General features: G+C 36.6%; 1 protein-coding gene across 1 annotated transcript in view; it reads right to left on the bottom strand.

The window, feature by feature from the left end:
• Positions 1 to 827: 827 nt before the first annotated feature.
• Positions 828 to 26,784, bottom strand: part of LOC138700970 (uncharacterized) — a 41,087-nt gene continuing 15,130 nt past the window's right edge. The window contains exons 4-9 of the mRNA XM_069827420.1: positions 24,897 to 24,925; positions 22,093 to 22,132; positions 19,381 to 19,436; positions 14,935 to 14,977; positions 8,575 to 8,609; positions 828 to 1,004 (exon numbers count right to left, since the gene is read on the bottom strand). Of these exons, the coding sequence (XP_069683521.1) occupies positions 978 to 1,004; positions 8,575 to 8,609; positions 14,935 to 14,977; positions 19,381 to 19,436; positions 22,093 to 22,132; positions 24,897 to 24,925 (230 nt within the window). The 3' untranslated portion in view covers positions 828 to 977. The remainder of the gene's footprint in view (positions 1,005 to 8,574; positions 8,610 to 14,934; positions 14,978 to 19,380; positions 19,437 to 22,092; positions 22,133 to 24,896; positions 24,926 to 26,784) is intronic.

Genomic DNA, 26,784 nt, shown 5'->3' with positions numbered 1-26,784 from the left:
TATATATTATTGTGAAACAGAAATAAAAATATAATACATGTAATTACTGTAATTTTGCAACTCTTCACATTCATAATTTTCATCTTAGTTTTATATTTTATTATTTTTATCACTTTTAAATCATGTCATTTTATTATCTCATATGTGAAGACTTGCATTTATATATATATGTAAATCAATATTTTTTGTAATCTATACGTGTATTTTAAGTAAGTGACAATCAAGGCAGTCATATAAAATGTCAATGTGTATCACAGCAATGTTGGTTTTTAATATGTCTCATTTTGCATGCCACTAAATATGTTTTGTATTTGTAGATATTATGTAGAGAGCATTGATATTGCTGAAATGTACTTCGTATCTGATGATGTTGGCGTAGACCAACGAAAACGTTCTTACGTCTTTTAAATATGTAATGTAAAGGTGTAGCACCTTAAACATATGCTGTGAAGTCAGTGACTGAAATAAATACTTTTAAGATACAATATAGACTTCTCTGAAAATCAAAAATGAATTGCAAAATGTTAAGAATCTGTTAAGCCAAACTGGTGTTGAACAAATGGAAAAACTGTATTTAACAAACTGTTGAAGGTTTAACAGTCGTTAAGTGTTCTAACAATACTTGGACAAACCGGCCATATGTTTATTAATTAATAAGTGACTTGGAAAGTTATATCTGTTTCATAGGTGCAATTTATCCAATAAATTTTGTTAGTGTATGAAGGTGTACCATTACGGTTGTTGGTGTGATCGTATAGTCGCAAGTATTCAACAAACTGTACCTTAGTAGCAACAGTAACACATTAAATTATGAATAAAGAGCGTGATTGCATAAATCAATAAGTGTTTATTATTTTGTGCATAATCTTGAAATGTGCGATAAAACAAAGGAAACAGAATCCCACAAAAATAATATTTTCCCATATCGTGCAGTTTTTCTTGAAGAAAGTAGGATTAACTGGTAGAGGCAGGAATGTTCATCCTCTTTTCGCGAATCTCGTCCACTGGAACACGCAAAAAAATAAATTAGGTCTACAACATGGTTAAAAGTGGCAATAATTGGTGTGTCATCACCTTGCAAGAACAATAACTTGTTACTTATTACAAAATATGGCTTTTAAGGAACCCGCAGGTTCATTTCCTCCCTCACATAAGCCCGTTATCGGTTCCTATCCTGTGCAAGATTAATCCAGTCTCTATCATCATATCCCACCTGCCTCAAATCCATTTTAACATTATCCTCCCATCTACGTCTCGACCTCCCCAAAGGTCTTTTTCTCTTCGGCCTCCCAACTAACACTCTATATGCATTTCTGGATTCGCCCATACGTGCTACATGCCCTGCCCATCTCAAACATCTGGATTTAATGTTCCTAATTATGTCAGGTGAAGAATACAATGCGTGCAGTTCTGCGTTGTGTAACTTTCTCCATTCTCCTGTAACTTCATCCCTCTTAGCCCCAAATACTTTCTAAGAGCCTTATTCTCAAATACCCTTAATCTCTGTTCCTCTCTCAAAGTGAGAGTCAAAGATTCACAACCATACAGAACTACCTTTAATATAACTGTTTTATAAATTCTAACTTTAAGACTTCTTGAGAGCAGACTGGATGATAAAAGCTTCTCAACCGAATAATAACAGGCATTTCCCATATTTATTCTGCGTTTAATTTTCTCCCGAGAGTTATTTATATTTATTACTGTTGCTCCAAGATATTTGAATTTTTCCACCTCTTTTTCCTTTTGGCTTTGGCGTTATTGGAGACCCTACATACATCTCTTGTACCTCAGTGTACATGAAGAGCTGACAAGATAATATGAGAAATGGGTTTGACTTTGTGACGAGTGCTCCCATTGCAAGTTATGATAGTAACAATAAAAGTACTAATGACGATGATGATACTGATAGCTATTTTTAAGAATCTTAGATTCACTAAATGAACCTAAAATCATGTAATACTTTTTTCTAATTGTGCATAGTTTCAACCGCTAGCTACGGCTAAACCGTGAAAGATGAATTAGAACATATTGCAAGAGAAATACGGTAATAAATGCGACCTTTTCAAACATGCAAACCGTTTTAATCCTCGTCTTACTTCTTAGGATTAAGACCACTTTTGCAGAGATTGTGGGGACATGCCAATCATACTTGGGTTGGATAAAAAGTAATAGCAACAGTTCGATATTTCTGGCATGGCTTTATTCACAGGGGTACAACATTTACGTACCTTCTATATAGTCGCCCCCCCCTTATTTATTACCTTTTGCCAAATGTTTGGAAGGCGTCGTACACCATCAGCGCGTCCATCTTTGTTGATGTTCCGTATTGACCGCCCTAAAGCACGGATAAATTCATCTCTGATATTGTACCGCGTCCCTCGCAGTGGTTCTTTCACTTTGGTGAAAAGATCGTAATCGCACGGATCATATCGGGTGAGTACGGTGGATGTTCCAGTAGTCCGCGTTTTCCGTCAGCCTTGGAGGTACAGCGTGGTTCAGTATTACCCCATCAATGTCATACGCCACAATGAACATCTCCTTCACAGCACTTTGTGTAGGGCGCACTTTCTTTGGACGAGGAGAACCGGGATGCTTCCATTCATTTGATTGGCGTTTCAAGTTTGGTTCATACGAGCGAGTCCAGGTTTCGTCCATAGCGACGATTCGTCCAAGATAGTGGTCACCTTCCCTTTGGTACCGGTGCAACAAGGCCTTCCCGGAACGCTTTAATCCATCGTGCAACTGTGCGATATGGCAACGCTGCATCGCCACTTGCTTCACGCAGTCCCTGAAAACATTCTTGTGCACTACGACCCCGTGCCATTTCAATTTTGATCCAGGAACGTTGCTCTAGTTTTGTAAGGATGGTCTTAGGGCGCTCGCACTATCCCAATGAAAGTGACCGTTCTACACATTGCAGTAGATTGATGGAGTACTGTCGCCGCTGCACAGTGTGTAATTTCAAGCATCTAGCCGGCCAAAAATCAATTTTCATACCCTATCTTTAATGCTAAATTCTTATATAGACGTGTTTATAACACTCCAAAGTATACTATCCAAGTGTAGACAGATGCTTACATCTGTTAGGGGACCCTCACAACAGAGCGAAAGTTGCATGTCTGCGATAAGATCATTTACGCTGCACAGGCGGGCGCGAAGTATGTGTTTGGATGGTGCAAAGTGGTGAAGTTAATACAGTATTTTTTCTAACACAGAGTGTGGATATATTATAAGAAGGTATGTACTTACATATAAGCTAATTTTCGTGACAAAAATTAATATCTTATTGTCTAGAATAAGTGTCTGGATAAACATGTGCAAAGAGTTTGAGTTTTACCTTATGACTTTTAAAAGGTGTAGCCCTCTATCACCTCGATAAAATTTTGTAGAGATATTCATTATACTTTTCTGAATACGACGTCGTGATTTTTTTCTGCAAACAGGTGCAGACAGAGTAGCTATTAATTAATTTCAGACACCATGCGCTTCGTAATCCGGAGAGCTGTTTTCCAGATGTGGAACAAGAGCGAGAGAAAAGTGAAATTCTCAAATATAATTGAACATTTTGGTCTCAAAGATTACTCTGAAGACATTTTACAGTCAATAAAAACATGAATTAAATTTCTATGCTCGAAAATTCGATTACGGTGGGAAAAATACAGCAGAAATGAGATAAATGTCTTAAAATATAATGCGCTATGTTTCAACCAAGATGCAAAGTCTGAAAATAAAATATACAATACTTTTCCATCTACTACAAAATAATTCCAATTTGATTCTGCCAGTACAAGCATTCGAGACGTCCACGTAAACTTTTCGCAGACTTAGCGAAAGATCAAAACGGAAAAAAAAGCTAGTCCACATTTTAAAGAAAGATCGCCAGAAGAAAAGCTTTCTGTTGCCCATATGAATTTCAGAACTACTAGGAAAAGAGATGCGGCCAATATTGTAGGAGAGATTTCACTTGCATTACTTCAACGTGCGACAAAATGGGGGAAAAAAAAATCGTAAAAATTGATTTTGCAGGAACGACCAACAATTGTCACCTAATAAGGATCTCGCTTTGATTACTGATCTACAGTTGATCTCAAATCAATATAAAGAATTAAGGGAAATACAAAATCTTGTAACAGTTAATTTAGATCCATCGTTTTACTTATTGCGACACATTGAAGATAGGATAGATTCAGGCATGTTGACATGACATGTTGTTGACATGATAAAACAAAGCAGTCGCAATAAAAACGATGCAAATACCGCAAGAATATTTTTCAGGGAGGTTTCCACTTTCGCATATATTACGGGAAAAGATGGAAATCTAATAAGTCATTTACACATAATATATCAGAAGCCTTTTTCATGCGGTTTTGCAATACTGATGAACGGGCACTTGACATGTATGCAAGGGAGACAAGGAAATTATATTTATGCTTGCACAAATAGTATTATATGCCTACAATCCTTTACAAACTCTTGGCTCATGGTCAGAAGGTCACAGGACACTATTATACTTACTGGCAAACTATCTGAGGAAGCCCAGGAAACGAGGAACAAATACTATATGTATTAGACTTTTCAAAGAAATCTTCGCAAGAAAAACATCAAGAAAGACACAAATACCGATCTTTTACTCAGGCTACTTATTTCTTTGGACCCTTACTTCACCAGCTTAAAGAAATTAAGAAGAGGAAATTGCGGTCGATTTCAATAGTAGTGCTGCAGTTGTCTCCGAGCCTCCATTAGTCGGTGCTGTCAAAGGAGAGACTAGCAGCGAGGATACAGATTCTGATGGGGATGCATCTGACGTCCGAACGAGTAAGATATGTAGCAATATTCCTTCCCCTTACGCTTTCAATTTTAAGTGTATTCCACATTATGAACATTAATTCCACATTGTGAACATTAATTTATTTTTCTGACTCGAATCGAAATTTTTTTTACAACATTACTATTTTTATTTTCAGTAAAAATAGTTGCTATTTTCGTTTTCATTATTAAAAACTTATCCACTTCAATAATTGAAGGTACATACTAAATTTTATGAAAATTGAGCGATTAGTTTTCGAGAAATGATTTTTGGCCGGCTAGACTCGCTAAATTACACACTGTGCGCTGGCTGCACTAACTCATCTAACAGTCCTTGTTCATGTCCACACAGCTGGTAGCTCTCGAACGCACCATCGTCACGTGACAGCAGTGTTGCCATTACTTTTTATCCTACCTATGTATTTAGCGGGTTGCTTTAACGTAAACATGATACAGTAACTTCATTTGGACTCGTGGCCGGTTGGCGGGGATTAGCTCGGCCTTGCGCTGCGCTGCTTGTAACCGGTTACGTTCACCTTCACTCTCCGGTCTCTTAGTATGTCGGCAAAATCAGTTTGTGTGAGACCACGTGTTTCAGTATGCCGGCTTGGTACCAGGAGGCACGCTGTTTGCTGGCGGAGGCGGATATTCAGTAAAATTAAACAGCATAGATGCAAATCATAACCACATACCTTGTCATAGAATATGTTGGACATATGTCTTTGTTCCGCCACATATCTCTCACATCTTCAATAAAGTTTTCATTAACAGGCTTTTTTCTTCTGAAATTGCGGCAATTTCTCTTCTGATATTGTCTTTCAGTTTATCCAACGTATGCGGGTTATTCCGATGCACTTTATTTTTTAAAGTTCCCCATAAATGAAAAACGCATACGGTAAGATCTGGAGACCGCGCTGGCCATAATCCCCTAATGATGACTCTATTTCAACAATTTCCTCTATTAATTGTAACGGCAGAGCAGCTGTTGAAAATATGCCTGTGTACATTCAATGTCCATAATTCTTCTAGGAATGCTGTGATTATGTTATCCCTGTACCTCTGACCATTCACTGTATACTAAAAAAAAAAAAAGGTCCTATAATTCTGTAAGCATTCACAGCACACAAAACAACAATTTTTTGGACATGCAAAGGCATTTCGTGTACAAGTTCGGGTTTTTCTGCACTCCAGTATCTATTGTTTTGTGTCGATACATGGCCATTTAGATAGAACCATGCTTCGTCAGTACGAGTCAAGAAAAAAAAATGCGGGTCAATAGAGTCATCATTAACATTATCTAACACCCAATTGCAAAACTTAATTCTACTTACACTATCGTGTGGTTGCAATTCCTGAACTACAGCTATCTTATAGGGGTTTAATTTTAAAAGTTAGTGGCATTCCAAGCCGAAATTCCTGATTCCTACGTAAGTGTTCTCAGACATTTCCTTGGACCTCGTTCTAACTTTTGCCCGATCTCATCGAGTTTTCCCTCCGTAAGAACACGGGGATTCATTCTCGGTTTCTTACCAACAACGGATCCCGTTCGCTTAAATCTATTCACAAGATTACGAACCGTTTCTCTGTGAGGCTCTCGAACAGCAGGGAATTGTCTATAAATCGCCGTCTGACTTCTCTACAAGAGTTTGCTTTCACATAGAAATCATACGCAAAGATTGTGTGTTCTGAAGCATACTGGCATTATAACAGCACTAATACACTGAAATACGTATCAACTTCCGTACATCATAAAGACTTGGCTTCAACTGATTTAGCGGGAACACTGAGAAGGTGAGAGTGAAGGGGGACATAACCGGTTACAAGCAGCGCAGCCAACCGGCCACACGTTCAAATGAAGTCACTACAGATAATTACAATGCGGAACTGTTTGAGTTTATGAAAAATACTTATGTTTTCAATCTCTCCCAAGGATCAACTAGGTCTAACTCTTGCATAGACATAGTATTTGGAACTAATGTCAAATACCTTACTATAATAATACGGGACAGCTAGCAGTTCTGCGCGCGAATGACGCTGGTGCTGCTACCTAGGCGGCCGGTGTGGAGATACTCGCGAAACAAGGTGTGATCAACTGCAAAATATATTGTTGCTGGGCTAGTTAATAGTTTTATTAATTAGTGCTGTGTTAAAATGTCAGGGTGTATATGTGCTGTTTATAATTGCTACAATCACAGCATTACAATTTGCTCCAAATCGTACTTTCGATTTCCGAAAGGTCATAAAACGTGAGTCAGCAAAATTCTTTATTAGGCCTAATCCCTTTGTCTCTGTGTTCATAGAACAATAAATGTAAGCTTTTTTTTTATTTAAATTTAATAAATGAATAGAAGTTAAAATATATTGGAAATTTTAAGGTTTTATCAAATTAAGTTTTATTGTTGTCCACATGCCTTTACTAATTACTACGAGCATAGATTACTACCGTTTTTATCTTTGCAGTTGTTAGCAGTGGATATATAAAACGTTATTGTAAATTCATTCTTAATGCCAGAATTGATTTTGTCTCACTAAAGCAAAGAACAAATACGCAGTATTTTTCATAATATGCAGCTTTGATATAAAATACGGTACTATTCAATTAATATTTATATTTGTGGACGTAATTCCACGCCGCTCCGCTAGATGTCAAGTCCGTGATATTTCGCACTCACGTCAACGCTGCTAGTATAGGGGAGAGTCGGGTAGTATCGGACGTCGGGTAATATCGGACAGTGCGTTTCTTTCATCTACCACCATATGGTAGTACCTGAATGACATGGTTACGTTTCTCTATGCGACATCACAGAAACGTAACCATGTCAATCAGGTACTATCATCGTGTGGTAGATGAAAGAAGCTCACTGTCCGATATTACCCGATGTCCGATACTACCCTACTCTCCCCTACAGCTGTCCGGTATTATTATAGTAAGGTATTGCCAATGTAGGCAAGTTATCCTGCCTGAACTACGTTTCATACTTGAGCTACCATACGCCTATCTTAAGTACAACGAATCAATACACTCAAGTCACTGACATAAATAATAAATACTGTAACATAAATACTTCGGGTGCTGTAAATAAATAATGTAGAAACTTATACAGTAGCAATATTTCAATAAAGTTTTAATTTGAATTCCAAAGTAAAGTTGTTTTAATACAAAATCTGATATTTAGACATGTTTGTCAACGTTAATCCAGGAACTTCGGATCCCTAATCATTTTTATGTACGCGTAGTATTTATTTTATTTCGAATTTTTTTTGTTGAGTTTTATACTGCTTTTGAAGTTCAGCTTACTTTGGAATATAGTGACGTGTAAATATAAATTACGTAAATTTATATATTTTGTCCTTGGATTGCCTTGAATTAGCCTATATTCAGTAACGGATTTTTTCTTAACAAATGGCGGGCACTACAATTTTCGTCAGTAATTGGCGTCGCGTATTTGTAATAGATTGATTTCCGATTACGTGATTATTTCATGTACAGTTAATACGAAATTATGACGAACACAGAGTGGAAAAAACAGAAACATTACGTAAGCAAATAAATGCGTCATGATTAGTGAATAAATAAATAATAATTTAATAATAAAGAAATAAGTAATACATTATATATTTATTGCAAATAATAATACTAATAATAATAATAATAGTAATAATAATAATAATAATAATAAAGTAAAAATAATGCATTGAAAAGTAGTAACCAAATGGTATTATTGGCACAAGAGTTACATTGTAAATGGTGATATTGAATGTACTTACCCGATACATTTGATCGAGTATGTCATGTAGATCAACTGAAACAAACGGGACAGTTATTATTCATCTTTATATCTGAACGCGCGCTGTTGAAACAAAAGACAGATGTGTATTGTTGCAGAAAAGTTTGTGTGATAATCGTTGCTTATTACATTGGTTTGTTTTTCTCCTACAATACACAGTATTTCAACATCAGATTAGATATGTAAGTAAGTATGTTGTCAACATATCGTTTACTTAAAGTGTCTCTTAATAGTACTGGTGATTGATAAAATAAAGAATGATCAGTTTAACTCTGTTTTTAAGATATTCAAAGCGACCAATCTTCTGATTTTAACGTCGTACACAAGTTTCACAAGTAAAGAACCTTCGTCGCAGGGTTGGGTTCAGGAAGCCATAAATCTGACACACGCTCCCCCAATTAGTGAAACCGTGGACATTATTCAAAGTCAAAATCAGCCCTATATTGCAATATGGTCTGAACATCATATGGGAGAACCTTACAAAGAGCAATTTAAAACGCATAGGACGAGTGAAGGCAACATTTATTAAAAGAGCCCTATTCATATCAAAATCTGCTCCATCACGACTATGCTACGAAATGTCAAGGGAACCTTTCTATATCGAAGATTTGAGACACCAACTACTGCTCCCGTCCACTGCCCAGTACGAGAATCTCCTACAGGAACTCCGAACGAAGAGGTCACAAATATGGAGCGACTTCTATACAACAGAGGCCATGCTGTCCGACGAGTGGAAGAGACCGTACTACGAACTCAGACACACCATCACACGCTTCGCAGTGCACGGTTTTCATTTCAAGATCTGTAAAACGACAGGCTACCATGAGCCCAGTGCAGAGTGCGTGTGTAAATTGTGCGAAGGTGCCTGTGAAAGATACCACGCCCTCTCATGCAGACTAAGAATCGAATCACTAACGAGTTTCTGTAGTGAATAAGCATCCACGGAACGAACACACAAAATATGCATATTTTGCGCTTTTCTGCCTATTATTTACAAAGATACCGCCAGGATGCCGCGTTGTGAATTTTCTATTTTTGAAAGAATATCCCTGCCACTGCACTACGGTACGGTTTCAGTTGTGTGTTGTGGATGTGACTCTCAGCAGGACGATGTTTAATTTCTTTCGGCCATGGATAAACTATAATAATAGTGAAGTGCATGCTGTGCGGGAGAAAGCAAGTGGCACTGACTACGAATTTCCTTATGGGAAAAGTACTGTTCGTAGATTACTCCGAAGTATGGGGTTTTACATAAGGAAGCTCACTAGAGCTGAAGCCACTAACATCATTGCCTGGAGGTACTCATTGCGTTTACAAGGCTACGATGATATGTATTTAGACCAGCAGCGGTGGCGAAAATGTAATCGTGCGCCGAGCCACTGTGTAACCTCCAACGTGCACAGCACCTATGGAGGGAGGCGGACACCCGAAGGGGAAGTGAAGCAACTGTCTGACTTATTAACGGATTTTCATTTTCCTTACGTCAAGCACTTAAATATAATTTTAAACAGTGCAAGGCTACAAACTAATGTTTAGTACGTGTAACGAAGAAAGAAATGAACAATATCACAACCTAAAATTAACTGTCTTCAGAATGTCTCTGCGACAAAGTTTCAAAATCAGGAATTATGTCACTTACTGCCAGTCGTAGTTGATCACGAAGGTATTTGTCTGTCTGTCGTGATCTAAATTTGGTTTTTACTATTTTAATTGTTGAAATAATTTTTCACAAGCGTAAGTTGTAGCGAACATGGCTTCAACAGAACAAGCGAAAGAACGAAGCTTCGGATATTTATTTTTTGGCAAAGACTTGAAAGTTCAACATTTGTCAAGTCCTTACATCTAGCTTTCATTTGACATCACATAGTAAATCAGTGAGTTCAAATTGGAGAGCTAACCGCATTATTCGTACATCTGCTGAAAAAGGATCGACGTATAGAGATGATGATGATAACAACAATAGCACTTAACCTTTTAATGTTTCATCAGTAACATGTAGTATAATGCCGTTTTATGTTATAGAACCGTTTTCCTGGTAATACTTGTGAACAAATCATACATTTAATATTCTCATCATATTGACAGCAAAAAAATGCGTCCTCCCATCCTACTTGAAACTTCGTACATGGTTTCGAGAGAGACATACGCCACTCGCAGGTGAGAGACAAATGCAAATGGAACGGAGTTTGACTCCAGTGAGTGAGAGGGTGGGGGTTGGCGGAGATTAGAAGCAAGCGAAATGCACAGCTATCACTGCGAGCCACAATGTCTCGCGAGTCACATTCTCGCCACGGCTGATTTATACGAAAACTGGTACGACAGTATATACAGTGTGTCGCATGAAAAACTGGTTTTTGGACTTTTTGCTAGCTTGTCCTGTAATTGGCACCACAGTGCACAATAACAGTTGTGTCACCCTTTGCACCTGATATCGGTACCACACATTTTTCGAAGCTAGCAAAAAGTCCAAAAATCAAATCGCGGAATTGTTTTAAATAACTATTGTTCAAGAAAGCTAAAGACCACCTGCAACACATATCGATAGTGAAATGACGTAAGTCACTGTGGAGGTCAGAACTTGCACTGACGACTCATTGATTAGCTGATAAGCGTAAAAATCGCTGTGTTTTCGAGTTGATATCATTTTGTTACGTGTTCGTCTAATGCAGACGTCTCAATAGGGCCTCCTCGGAGCACTTCCTCCTCTCTCTATTTTTTATATGTAAAAGTGGAACAAGATGCGGGAGCAGTTCGTGTATCTCCGGATGACGTCATTGACTGCGACGTTTGAATAAACATCTGCAACCGCTACGATGTTGTGTCCATCTCCGAGGAGAGGATGTCCTTATTATCGCAAATGTATGAAGAAATAAAATAATTTATAGGAAAAGTGAAATTGTGGGAGTCACAAGTTTCAGTGGGTAACTTTTACCACTTTATTAATCTAAAATTGTTACCTAATTTGAATCAAGGCCAGTGTAACAGATATAATACTAAAGTAGCAAAGGATTTGAGAAAAGAATTTGAGCCCAGATTTAAGATTGTTTGTGAATTTCTAAGATGTTTTGGTTATTTTTAATTATTGAAAGCATCACGAACTATACTATTTAACTATTATTGTAATTAATATATTAATATTGACGTATCATAAAAATACGTACTTTAACAACCAACAAGTTTAATTGTAATTTTATTATTATTTAGGCCTAATTGAATTTTATTTAATTAAATATAGTGTAAACTTGAAAAAAAGAGAGATACCAAAAACCATTTACTAGAAATGAAGTATTGTTGTTGTTGTTTAGTCAACTGTCCGAAGATAGGTCTGAACCTCATAAGTGATACCAACAAGACACCACTTAAAGACAACTAGGCCAGGAGTAATGGGGTAAGATGGCCAGTTCCTTGTGCTTAAATAATTACGTAACATGCATGGATCTTCATGCTTCAGATGTCTTTTTTTACTCATTGATATATCATTAGAAAATAAATTTATTATTATTATTATTATTATTATTATTATTATTATTATTATTATTGCAAACTACTTAAGAAATTTTATTCCTTCCGCAAATAGCCGTCTATTCTATTGTGACATTACAACTCAAAAGTGCAGCTTTGTGGCATTTCTCCCGCGACAGTTGCAACTTAGCTCGCTCATGCTTGTAATATGAATCAACGATCGGCTATCTTCGGGTATTGCGCTTATCTCTTCAGCTGACTACGCTATCTACATTTGCTCTCTGTAACAATTTCATGCGTTGGCCTTGAGACGCCTGATCTAATGAATAGTGGTTGACATGAGTCTTCACCTGGAGGTATGTAGTTTGCTGTTTTACTATTTCTAAAGCAATATGAGTAGTTTAATATCAAAGACGGATATTTGTCATCTCCATAGTTTTGATCTAGAGGTAATTTTTTAATTCACAGTGTTCTTTGTAATATTTAGCACAATTTATTTTATAAATGTAGTGTTAGAGTTTGCATATGGTTTCACTATAACTGGAAAGAACATGAAAAATTGTATCAAAAACCACAGCTATCTAAATTTCGATTGAGGTCAGATGTCCGTCTTTGATACTAAGCTACTCGTATGTTGAGGAAAAGACTTCGAAATTACAAATAGAAACACTACGTGTTTTTTTAGAATAAAAATGCAGTTCATAGATATATTGTTACGATTTCAGTTGTGTTCCGGGCACGTCCGGGCTATAATTTTAACTTCTTCTGGTACACAAATTAGTCATGTTTTAAAAACATTAATAACATTTTGCGGATATTTGCGGAATTCTGCTGTATAACAGTTTCTTTAGAGCGTGTGTCATATTCCTAACTAAAAATATCGTTTTCTTTAATATTTTCTTCAGGATCTGGCTGTAATGATGTTTTCTTAACAAGACGGACCATGTATGGCGTAATAAATTCTGACAAGAAAAAAAAAATGACGATAAATTGTGATTTTTGAGGGAATTTATGCAGAAACACTTTAAATGCTCGGAAAATCTGAATTCGGATCTAAATAAGAGACTGTTTTATTTTGTCCCTGATTTCAAAAAGAAATGGCAGAAGTCCAGCGGAAAAGAAGAAATATTTCTTCAAAGTAATGTAAATTGTCTCCGGAAATTTCGATTAGATTCTCGAACTAGTCGACTACCGAAAGAAAGAAAATTGGTCGACCACAAGAAATTTCGAAGATATTAATGAAATAGTGAAACGACAGGAAACTGGAAATACGAGGCTTCAACATTCTTTTGGGGAGCTTTCGTATGCTGCCCAAATGAGTCTTCGTTCTGTTGCTCATTTGGAAGCTTCCAAAGTCGTTAAAGATGTTACGATGACTTCACCAAAACGAGCTTCAAAATACGGAACTGCATACAAGCAGGTAAACAGTCAAAGGACACGAGAACTTCCAGCAACCGAAGCATTATCTATGTTTATTTAGGCTGATCTTACAAGAGATCAGAACAACAAAATTAGGAAAAAAGATTTGTCTCGATTTCCTTCTTACAAAAAAATTCAGCCTGCCAAGAAAGAGTGTTATTCCGAAAAGGAAACAAACATTGTCACTGAAACTTCTTCCGAAGTAAAACTGCAAGCCCTGTTGGATCGTACAGATACAAACTCAAAAAGATGCTTTAATGAATCAAGGGTTAGAAAGGGTGTGGGAAATTATATTTGGTTAGTAAATGGGGATCTGATGTACCTAATCAATCACAGTGCAAGCAGAGATTACGACGAAGACCGGAGAAACTGATGCAAATGTATTCATTTCAGCCTTTACGACTCATTGTGGACAAATCTGGGACGAACGAGAAAATTTTAATTTGGCAAAATAGGAGGTATTTATTGACGAGATTCTGTAGACCCATCAAATTTCAGTTTCAGCGAAGAAGCACAAGACGCCAGTAATAAATTGTTCAAAAGATACAGAGAACGTTTCACAAGAAAAATTTGTCGAGAGAAGACCATTCAAGATGTGCTTAATAGGCTATTGATTGCTTTTGAACAGTACATTTCAAGCTTGGAAGAATGTCATATTTTGATAGGGAAGTGTTAGATATGATACTGCCACCGAACATTAACTATAGTTCCGAAAATAAGTCAAGCAATGGTATTTCAGATTCTGACTGAGAACTCCACATGTAATCTTTATTATTCCCTATTTTTGTGTGTTTAAATCTATACCTATATGTTTAGTTCATTGTAATCGTTATTCTTAATTATTTTGTAAAATTTAAATCCACTGGGTTATGATTTTATTTTACGATTTTTATAACTTACTGTAGTAGTTTGCCAATAAGTTTATCAGAAACTTGACAACTAACAGGTAATAAATGCTGTGAAGATTATTATTATTATCATTATTATTTTCCCATACATATATATATATATATTTCTTCCCATTATCTTACCTAAAATCCACTAAAATAATTTTTTCCAACTTCTCCCCCTCTTTGCGCCACTGTGGGATGTTTTTGTTTCACCGATGGTGCTGTAGCTGTTACAAGAAAATGGCAGATGCACCTGCAGCTTATCATGACAATGAACTCTGCAGTTTTCGAAAAGTGGTTCGAAATTAGTGTCCTAAAAATGCTGTAATAGTATGCGTCGTCGTCGTCGTCGTCATCGTCATCATCATCATCATCATCATCATCATCATCATCACAGTGTTACAGCTTTACTCTAGATAGATGTTTTAGAATTACGTGTTTAAATTATATTTAATTCGTGGCTTATTTTTGTATTATTTTCCTATACAGTTATGTCTTGGTCGTCTACAAATAAAATTATGATCTTAACTTGGCGTCAGGACTAGGAAAATGGTTAATCAGTAGCTCACCTTTATTTTGAGTACTCGCAGCATCAATGAATGGTGATGTCCCCTGTAAACAAATAAATGAAGGAGAAGTAAGAAAAAGCTTGTATTCGCATGTTAGTAGATACTGTGAGTTCCGGAGAATCACATCTAGTCCACTAACCACATTGCAGCATTTTGCACTTAAAATGTTAAAATAAAATCATGAGTGGGTTCTGTTTCATTACACGAAATAGTTAGTGTTAAAAATGTGCAGTTTGTGATATTGCTGTTATAGATTAATGAAAACAGAAGGAGCGTTACGAAGATGACACATACTTTCTCGTTATCAGTGTTACGTGATTAAAAGGAATTGAATTCATGGTGCTGCCATGACATTCCCCGTTTGTCGTCGGTGGTGTAGCGGTTGCCATGATAACAATTGAAGCTGGAGTTCGCGAGTTGAAGGCCGGTTGAGGTAATTGGATTGTAGAGGGTGATAAAATACGTAACATCTCCTCAGGGAGAGGAATAACAATGAGAGTTCCTTCCGTTTAGTCGTCAAATAAAATACTGCCACTGCAACTACTGATAAGTCATCGGTGTAGCTCAATCAGCTGAGACGTTTGCCTGCCGATCGGAAGTTGCGCTGGGGCGTGAGTTTGACTCCCGCATGGGCTGATTACCTGGTTGGGTTTCTTCCGAGATTTTCCCCAACCTTTTAGGCGAATGCCAGGTAACCTATGGAGAATCCTCGGTCTCATCTCTCCAAATACCATCTAGCTATCACCGATCTCATCGGCGCTAAATAAACTACTAGTTGAATGTATTTATTTTTTGCCTGACTAATTAATGAATTGATGGGCTCAGTGGAAAAGGCGTCCATGCCACATTCCTGTTGATTTCTAGTTTCTTCGATAATCCGCTAGATCTTGCCATCTAGACCTCTTTTATGAACTTCCAGTCTTGTGGCATGTATCTACCAGACATGATAATCATGAATAAATATCTTTTCTTCACTTGAAGATATAATCTCAGAGAAATAAATGCTTCTCCCACAAAATTTAGTTTTTGTGTCATGGGCCCCTTTTCCACTGACAAGCAAACATTCTCATGGGGGCAGTTAAAGTAGTTCATTTTCTCTTCTACTGTGTTAATAATGTCGAAACAAATTCTTATACAAATTTTGGCCACTCGACCGCAATTACGAGAAAGTAAGTTTTCCTGGTTAGTTTACAGAAAGAAAACACAATTTGATTGGAAAATTTATTGGGGGAGATGCAGCAATTGTTGACGCTTTAATATTTGCTGGTATTTTGCAAAATATTATCTTCTCATACAATATTATGGTAGCCAATCTGTTGTTATGGAGACGTGTATACATTGTTGATTGTTTTTTGTTTTATAAACAAGCCATTACAACCAAATATTCCAATTTTGCTTTCGGAGTCTCAGCTATAACAATTTTGTCTCAACCATTTTGTGCTTCATTATCGTTATCATTCGTTATTTCTTCATTTTTACATTTTCTGAGTTTAAGTGGGGTTGTAACATTTGTCTTAAAACAAGATGCGACCTGAAGATGTGTCTCGAGCTGTAGCCCTTTACGATGATGGACGCAGTGTACGTTACATTGCAAATGTTATGAATGTGGCTAGAAGCACAACCCATGATGCCATAAAACGGTATAGAGAGACCCTAGAATATACCAGAAGACCAAGTTCGGGTCGTCCAAGAGCTACAAATCCAAATGAAGACAGGTATATGGTGTTGAGAGTTCTTAGAGAGCGCAACCTGCCAGCTACTAGTGTAGCCCAGCAATTTGTTAACATGCATGGACGCCCAATTTCGGCCAAAACAGTTAGAAGGAGGTTGAAAGCAAGTGGACTGATATCAAGTAGACCTGCAACTGGTCCCAGACTTCTCAGGATGCATCGAGTTGAACGACTACGTTTTGCAAATGATGACAGGGATTGGAGAAATGGACAGTGGAGCTGTGTTCTGTTCACCGATGAGTCCCGTTTCAATCTGTGCTCACCTGATGGACGTGAAAGAGTTTTGTAGAAGGAGGGGAGAACGATTTTCACAGTGTTGCATTTCCGAAAATGTGCCGTATGGAGGTGGTGGAGTGACGGTTTGGACAGGAGTGTGTACGGATGCTCGTACAGAGTTGGTTTTTGTTGAAAATGGAAGACTAACAGCTGATAGTTATATAAAAGAATGTATGGCTGATCATTTTGTGCCATTTGGCCAATTTGTAGGCGATAATTTTGTTTTAATGCATGATAATGCACGGCCGCATATTGCCCATGCGGTCGGAGATTATCTCCAAGAAGTGGGAATCCATGTTCTTCCATGGCCAGCAAGGAGTCCGAGACATGAACCCAATTGAACACGTGTGGGACATGCTGGGACGGGGTGTTAAGAATAGACGACCGAGACCAGAATCGTTACAAGAGTTGAGGCGAGCACTTGGCGAAGAATGGGAACTTATTCCTCAAAAAGACATTGCTAATCAAATTGAGAGCATGCCAAGACGTATGGATGCAGTTATTCAAGCCAGAGGGGGTAATACCCGTTACTAAAAAGAGTTTTTAATGTTTAAGGCACCATAAAATGAAAAACTAGTTAGACCAAACGATGCCCTAGTTATACGCCCTTTGTAATTTTTTTGTATATTTTCTCATCAGAGATTTTTTTTTTCAAATGTTGTTGTATAAGGTGCTAAATGAAACATTATTTTGTTTAAATGGGTTTTGTTTCATTTTGAAATAATTGGCAACAAAATACAAGCAAATATAGAAGTGTCCGTTTTTTTTGTCCCTGTGTGTATCAATACAATGGGACCAAAAACATACATATTTCAATATCGTGACTGTATTGCTACATTTCCCATCAACAACAAACAACATATTGCGAACCTCTTTATATGTACTTACTACTCGTACTTTAGGCAGTATAAGCTCTATATCAAAAGGGTCGTTGATTTTGTAAGACTGAAATGTGAAAAACCGCTTTGTGACATACAATCAACTTTCTGCACCAAAGTACAAGCATACTGTATGTTGCAATATGCTTTGACAAAGGCAGGTTATGACATTGATATTCTAATATCATCGTATGAAAATGTAAATAGTGTGGCTTATGATACTGGACCGCTTGAATGCTGAAGTGTTCCGGGGCCGGGTGTGCACTCGTTGTGGGTCTCTGGCGTTTCGTAAGCCCACGCGAGTTGTGTGGATATAAAGGGAAAAGTTGAGACGGTGTCGGGTGGAGTTCCCGGGTAGCTCAGTGGTAGAGCGCTGGTACGTTCAACCAGAGGTCCCGGGATCGATACCCGGCCCCGTAACAATTTTTCCCTTGAAATTATTCGTCTCTATCACCTTCTTTACGCTGGAAAAAGTTCTGCACATTTCCTTGTTCCAGCCGTTTATGTTTCATTGTACTTACGTGCCTTGCATGGGAATGACTAATGTCACTGCTTTTCTGATGTGCGATTTCTATTATAAGCATGATTTTGTGCGGTTCTAAGCTTTCGACGTCAAGCACATCCCTTGTGAGAGCTTTCTTGTCCAGCGGCAGAATTCCCTCTGGCGTCGTACATCTAGAGGCGCCCTCCCCGCTTGCCGTGCTCGTGTCTTATCGCTATTTAAAATCCGTCTCACTCGGCTAGTGTACGCAAATTACTGAAATATTAACCACACTTAAGTTTATCTACTGAACCTAGACTGTACAGGTACAGTTAGTAAATGAAGTAAAATTCCGTAATTGTGGACGTCATATGCGTTTGGAGTGCAAACCAGGAAACAAAAGTTAATGTGTTATTTTGACTGCACATTATCGTCGGCGATTTTCATTTAAATAATAGGTCAAGAAAATAAACTGTATGCGTTAATGTCATTATAAAAGAACCGAACTCTTGTGAATGGTTTAAAATTTTAATGAGAGAGTATGTGTCAACTTCGCGACTAATTTTTTTTATGTTTCTTCCCCGAGAGTCCAAATTATAGAGTACGAGCCTTCAAAGAAACAGTAATTTGAAAATAGTAGGGCATTATTTGTGACTTTTTGCAGGAAATGGGACCTAAAGTCGGATTTTTAATTTTTTTGTGTTTTTTTTTTGTGGTTTCAAAAAGAGGATGACGTACTGAGCATTAAAAAAAATCATGGTTCCAGGTGCTATAGTTTTTAATATATCATTTATTGAATATTGATATTACATTATACACTTTTCGAGAAAAAGCAAATTAAAATTTTCATTTGTTTCCTTAGCAACTGTAAGAATGATTTTAAGTATTTAAGAAGCACAGTGTAAAACTACGTCCTAGTTTAGTATGTAAAAAAGCCTACAGGTAGCGGAAGATGTCAAAACATAGAAATGCAGTTTTTACACCGCAAATTCGTTATGTTGTTCCCCTGTAAAATTTCCTTTCGCGACTTTAGGTCCCTTTTCGCGCAACGGGTCACATTTTGTGTTATGGCTGAACGTACCTTCTTTACTTTGTCGTAATGCATTTGCACTCTTTTCACTCTCCCTTCAACTGCCACTGCAAGCAGAAGGAAGAAAATATCAACCTCTAGTTACAAATCAATACCATCTGTGAATTAGGTAGAAGGGAAGCCTGAATATAATTTTGATACTAGATATAGGGTGGAAAGTAATCACTGCACTGATATGAAACTGGTAATAGATCATGAGGAGAGGTTTGAAAAATCTAAATAAATAATAATCTAACATTCATCGTTTTAGAGGAAGTCGTTACGTTTCTATGAAACATTTGGCAACATCACGGCTGCTGCAATAACTGTAGCAAGTTCGCCACCCATCCCTTACCTTCCCCTCCCCTCTGTTGTACTCAGTCGCAAGCACTCGACAGTGCGATTTATTTAATCGATTTTCGCAATTATTAAATTGAAATGCACGGCTAAACGGTTTAATTTGCAAAGAAGGATTCAAGACATTAACTATTCACAGTATTTTGACCTATCTGCTTGTGTAGAAATGAGCCATTTCTGCAATAGAGCGCTGCAAACATTGTGCAAAGACTGTTTTTTTCCTGCTTAATTAACTAAGCTTCATCGAAGGAAAAGTGTAATATAAGTTTTGTTTTATTTAACATGTAGAATCAGCTCTTAAATTTTGGTGCGTCGGTTCCCTTCCAGCCTGTATATTTCCATTAAACATACACTGATTCACTAATTGGCAGCTTGATATTTCGAATACATAGGCTATGCGATGCCGTTCATTGTGATTGAAATGGATTCACCGAGAAATTTTCCACGACTGCATTACGTGAGTTTTATTTACTGTTGCGATATTATGGGAGTTTCCAGGGACGTACGCATGAAGGTTACTGGGTTTGAACCTCCCCTTGAACTTCTTAAAAACATTACGTATTTAGATTTGAATATTTTTTTGATCCACAAGAGCTTTTCCTTCTCTAATTTTTCAGAGTGAGAGTAACAAAATATAGGGGAGACTCATCTAATTTGGCAATACTTTATATTTTGACACAGTTTGTAGTTACATATACTGAAATTAAATATTCCTCCATTATGGAATGTGTTTAAACATTAAATCCCAATAAACCTCTGAAAGAAAATTCTACAAATCTAAATTACTTTACACATAACACACTAATAAATAACAAGTTACATGTTTCCAGACTTGGTACTTCATCAGGATAATTTGGCAATAGTACAGGGGTAATTTGGCAATACGATTAAAAATAAATTTTTCAAAATAAAACAGTGGTACAAGGTTTATAAGGCTTAATTTACTGGGACAAGAAATCACTAAATACCATAAACACAAAACAAAAGCAAGAAAAAAATTGAATGGATTTTTCCGACCACTCTTATTAATCATATTGAAGGGTTGTCTTCTAATTTCTGTTGCCGATAGCCCAAACCCAAGTTCTTGCATTTTGATTACATATGTCACCCGTTTTTGCTCTTCCTCAACGGTTAGAGCTAGTGGTCTTTCTTTCTTGGGAAAGACAAAGTCATCGGGTCCTGAGGATGCATACAGAAACCTCTTTAAGTTGTTAAAGGGCACATTGTACTTCTTAGAAGCCCTATAAGTCGACCATCTAACTTTCAAAACACTCCCAACCGCAGCCCGCATATCGATCATCTTTGGAATATTTTTTCAGAATAATGTCCTCGTTCCCTTGGCATATCTGCAACACACCACACACAGTGCTGTATTGAAGACTGTAAAAATCCCTCATACGTCCCTGCTCTTAAATTTTACCATCGAGTACACATTCTTGTTCAAAGAGAGCATCAATATATCACTATAAAGGAAAATGCCTAATTCACACTATCCAGTAGAAGACATTTTTTTTTTTTTGCTAAGAAGAACATAAAACGAGCTAAGGCCTGATGAGTTATTAACAGAAAATATTAATTATATAAATGGGTTACCATATTAACAACACTTTTCTTCCGTCTTTGTATACACACGTCCACACAACCACCACGTCAAAAGGAAGTATTCAACACTTCTTTCTATTAGTAACAATATGTGCCACTATAATGCGAGGATTCGAATGAAACGAAAACTAAAAGTGCACATGATCGTGTCATTGAGCTTCTTAAAACTCTGGAGGAAATTTTGCAATAGAAGAAATACAAGAATATTGCCAAATTTGCCATATTGCCAAATTTTCCGAGTTTCCCCTACATCGGCATAAGATATAGTCCTCCTATCCCTCCTTCGATATAATCCTTGTGCTTGGTGCTGCGGCAAGTTCGTTGCCCTCTTACATCTGTATCACGAGTACAGTGTATTAGTGGCGATGTTGCCGAACTGCTGAAACTTCAAACTTAATTTTCTAAATTGACAGTGCATTTAATCACAGAACGTAATATAGGTTTTCTCTTCATTAATTAAATATATCTTATCATCCCTTTCATTCAGGAAGGTTATTTCTCTTCCACCCTGTCTACTCTGGAAAGGTTAATAATTAACCTTATTATTAATTCCCTTTATTTTTATCTTGTTTTATTTACGACTTTTAAGCTGATTTTTGTCATTTGTTAATTCATTCGGTGTAGCAATTCGTTGAAGTTCAGCACGACACAACTTCAGCTCATTGCAGTGAGAGAGGACGATTTGAAGCTACACATTTGCATAATGAACAGGGATAATGTAAATGAGAGAATAATACTTTACGGAAGTTTTCCATGAATACTAACAGTGCCATCGGTAAATTTCACCAAGAAGATCGGCACGTGCCTGGAACACAAAAAATAGATACTGTTACGTAAGGCAGTATGCTTACAGATTTTAGTTGGACGACTAGTGATGTGAAGTTGATGCAATATATTTTGCGCGTCTGATACCAGATATTTTGGGTACCTAGCAGTGGTGTGGAAAGCAATGCCTATTGTGTCCAATCACAGAAGACAAATAGTTATTTGTGACACAAGTTCCTTAAGGTTCTCGTTTTGGCACGGGTGTAAAGATTGTGAAACCAGAAAGATAAAGTTAAGAATGTGTATCACACAATTTTTTTCCTACGATAGCACACATTTACATTATAGTAAATATCCACAGCGTGTACTAGGAGAAGGTGGTTGAGTTGGCGTCCTTCACGATTCTCTATCCTTCTGCCTCACGTGCAAGATGTGTGCCGTGGCAGCTTGGTGAGCACTGTATATAGTCACGAAGCTTGAGTTGTTGAGGGCACTAGAAACAATAGACTGTGCCGGTACTATTTCGCATTGTCTGTAGTGAGGCGATAGTAGCGATCCTAGTGGTTAGCAACTATCTATGGATGCATATTTACTACGTATTGGGATTCGTGACTGTATATACTAGACTGTGATATCACTGAAGACTGAGGGTAGTATCAACGAGTTATAATACTATAGAGAGGCACTATACCTTGGATAAGCGCTCCCTGTGGAGGCTGGCGGTACTACGGACCGCCTGTTTTTTTTTGTTATAAAGAAGCAGAATGTGCTGTGCTTAACACGTGTTAACACTGTCAGTTTGGTATAAAATAATTTTTTTAATGCTGGAGAAGTTAAATCTTATTTTAAGTAAGGACGTAAACTTCGTAAAACATAGTTCTTATGGTGTATATTATTTTGTAGGCTTGTATAATGTAAGGATGGACGTGTCAGTATATTTAATTGCAATACAATTCTTGATGCGAGTAAATATTATGAAAACAAATAGTCCTTTAGCACCACCTTAAATTTCTTATAACAAATTTGAAATTGTCAAGTGGTAATTTGGTTATAACATTGCTAACGGAAACAACGGGGAACTTTGAATAATGAGATGTCCCGTAGTTTTCAATGAATATTCATTTCATATTCTTGTATAATGTACTGTAGTTTCAATAATAGTACTTCTCAACGCTTCTATTATTATTATTATTATTATTATTATTATTATTATTTATGTATTTGTATTAATTATAGACTTACATCTGTAGAAGAGAATGCTTAACTCTACCAGATAAAATACATTATTATTATTATTATTATTATTATTATTATTATTATTATTATTTTATTTTATTTTATTTTTATTATTATATTTTTCGGATACATTAATATTTAATTTAAACATTTCGCTATTGCTTTTGTGAAAAGCTGATTTATAAATAAATAAAGAAATAATGGTTAGGACTTAAAAAATTGTAAAATGTCTCATTTCCTTGGATTTAAATGAAAAGTGTTGTAAATCGTAATTTTCGTTTATGGATGTCTGAATCCTATGAATACAGGTTGCATTGCCCCAGAGATTTATAAGATAAGACAGACTGAGCATAAGCGAAATACGAGTACAGAGGTACTGTATCTAATAAGATTGTACTGTCAAGAGTTCAGTATTTATTGTGTTTATAGGGCCTACTTGAATTTTCAATCTATTGATGCGTAGGGCTCTTCTTGTTAACAAAGAGGAAACTCTGCACACATCAATATCACACACAACTTGTCATTATCGCATCAAATGTAAGAACAGTTTTATTCTCCGAAAGCCTCAACCTATATGAAAATGTGTTATTCATTGAAAACAAAATTGCAGATCTGGAAAAAGCCATTAAGAATTTAGAAACGACAAATATTCAAAAGCCTGATGCTGTGCGACTCGTAGAAGAACTTTATCAGAAAAACTGACAGAGCAGCTTCTGAGCCTATCACAGAAAAGCCGTTCTTGAGACAAATTCTGGTTATCCTACAATGGTTGCAAGGAATTTTTTGTTAGAGTTTCACAAAACACCATCTACTTTCGAACATGGTCTACAAAATTTTCTGTTCGTTCCATCATATCATGTGGTGTGGAACGAAGTTTTTGACTTTATGAACATTGTTTAGACAACAGTAGAAGGAGCTCGATTTTTAAATGTGAAATATATTGTAATGGGTTCGGTGAACTAAGATCACGATACAAATGCATTTCTAGTTTAGTTCTCTTTGTTCAAACTGTACTTACCGACAAAAAAAGCGATACACTTTACATTTTTATAAACATTTTAATTTACCACAATAAAAGTATTTCCCTTCAAATGTTTGTGATAATTTATGGAAGCAACATATCTGATTATAAAAAATACTGAAACATTACTAGCAACATGGATATAAGCCAGAATTTTCTGTAACTTTCGCAGATGTTGAAATTTTGAAATTACTTCGCACTAAGATTTTTCCAATTTAAGGCCAATGAAAGCAAAGTTAATTTATACACTGGATCTCCTGAGGTCACTTCGCTTCGCGATCAATGTCCAATCATAAAGAGCGAAAGAAAAAGGGTAATATTAGTGTCTGTTGACTGTTATGTAGTTCGCTTCCGATTTGAAACGTACAGTACGAGTATTATCGTCTTGAGATCGACTCAGAATTACCTGAGCTGTGATAGCTGGCTGGGACACACTATACTTCCGCTACTCTACTCCGCGTTGGGCTGGGAGATTGTTCACTCATCCACTACAAATTCTATCTTTAATGAATTCACAGATAACTGTCGATGTAGAACCTATACTTACTTGAATCAGTTTAGCTTTTACTCCACTGTCTGGAAAAGAAATGAAATATGTTATTACTATTGCTAAAAATTATGTGCAATAAAACTTCAAAATATTCTGTAGTAATGTCACGAGAGGTTTGAGATTTGCCGATAAATTCACGAGCGAAGCGAGTGGATTTATCTGGGAAATCTCAGACCTCGAGTGGCATTTATTAGGACTATTTCGTGAATAAAATAAAAATGTAAATAATATATCCCTAAAATTCGATCACAAAATGTTAATAATTGTTTATTAACGAATACTTAACCTATTCAGACATTGTGAAGTTGAAATACTCATAGATGAATATCGATTACTGCAATAAAGAAATTCGACGTTATTATTCAGTAATGCCAATTGCGAAAAGCGAAATACATGTTTAACAATGTTAATTACATGTACTGCACTTTTCTCTTACTATTATAACATAAATACATTTTCATTATCTGCTGAAATCATAATTTAATTTAACAGTAACAGTGATGTCAGCTATATACCAATGCTTGTGTGTTCATAGCGAGACATGTTGCTACACAGCGAAGCCATCTCTGTATAGATAGGCCTAATTAAAACATGAATTTTATTACGCCATACGGAAGGCAGTTGATGAAAAGACTTTATTATTACTATGCAAGGTCATTGGGTTTGATATGCGATGATATTATATAAATTTGAACACCTGACTTTCTACTAAACGTTTCATTTCATTCACAAGATACAATTTTATAGGCTACTTATAGGTTATGTTACCTATGTGAACAGGACCAATGTCAGCTGTGTCTTACTTCGACCGTTAAAATCAGTGCTACACGAAAGCATTTTTTATAGCTCGACAAACGCATTCTCGCTGTAGTGTGTAACGGAACTAAAGCTGCATCTACACAGTTCAATATTCCAATCGCGTATGCGTGCAATCTGGGAAGAATCTTGAAAGAATCAAGTTTGAAAGGTACGTTCAATTAAGATGCATGAAGATTTTGTTTCTACATGGTGCACCGTTTTGAACGTTGTCTTCACTGCGTAAATATATTAATTAATATTAAATATCAATCTTGCATTCATTGCTTTAAAGTTGAAAGGAAAGTTTAACCGTGTAGTTGCATCTTAATGTATTCATGATCACCAATTTACGGGGAAACAGTTGGCGACAACGACTAAACAAAAGAACTACCATGTGATAAATTGATAGCGATAAATCTAGCTGCAAAAATTATCGCAAAGTGTGACTGAGATTGGTTGGAATTCAAAATTTGATTACACTTCATTGGTGGAAAATGGAATGACGTCATATAAACGAAATAGTCAGTATAAATTAATAAAAATGGCATTAAATTAGAAAAGGTTAACCTTGGAATAGAACCCTGTAAGTGTAAAATCAATGTTCAACAATGGGAAATATTTAAATAACAGCATTTAAAAAGAGATTAATACAGTGTATTAGAACTAATTTAATTTAAATCATTTTTGCAAGGGACGGTCTCATGAGCCCAGGGTCCAACGCCGAAAGTTACCCAGCATTTGCCCTTAATTGGTTGAGAGAAAACCCCGGAAAAAATCTCAACGAAGTAACTTGTCCCATCCAGGATTTGAACCTGGGCCCGCTTGTTTCACGGTCAGGCAAGCTAACCGTTTCTCCACAGCGGTGGACTGTATGAGTGTTAAGAGTGATCTAAAGCTGTTGTTGAAAATGGTCATAAAGTAATTGAAAAATGCATCCGATAGCTGAATAAACCGGCATCCTCTATTAGATGGCTCTGCTAGTAAATATAGTCTAACGAAATACGCCCCTGAAATTATTTGCTTTTCTGTATTATAGATTTGTTGGTTGCGTCCTTATTCTGGGGAGGTCTTCAATTGAAGCGTTGGG

Source organism: Periplaneta americana, chromosome 6 (assembly GCF_040183065.1).
Source record: "Periplaneta americana isolate PAMFEO1 chromosome 6, P.americana_PAMFEO1_priV1, whole genome shotgun sequence".
NCBI lineage: Eukaryota > Metazoa > Arthropoda > Insecta > Blattodea > Blattidae > Periplaneta > Periplaneta americana.
This window is presented reverse-complemented; position numbering and strand designations above follow the sequence as displayed.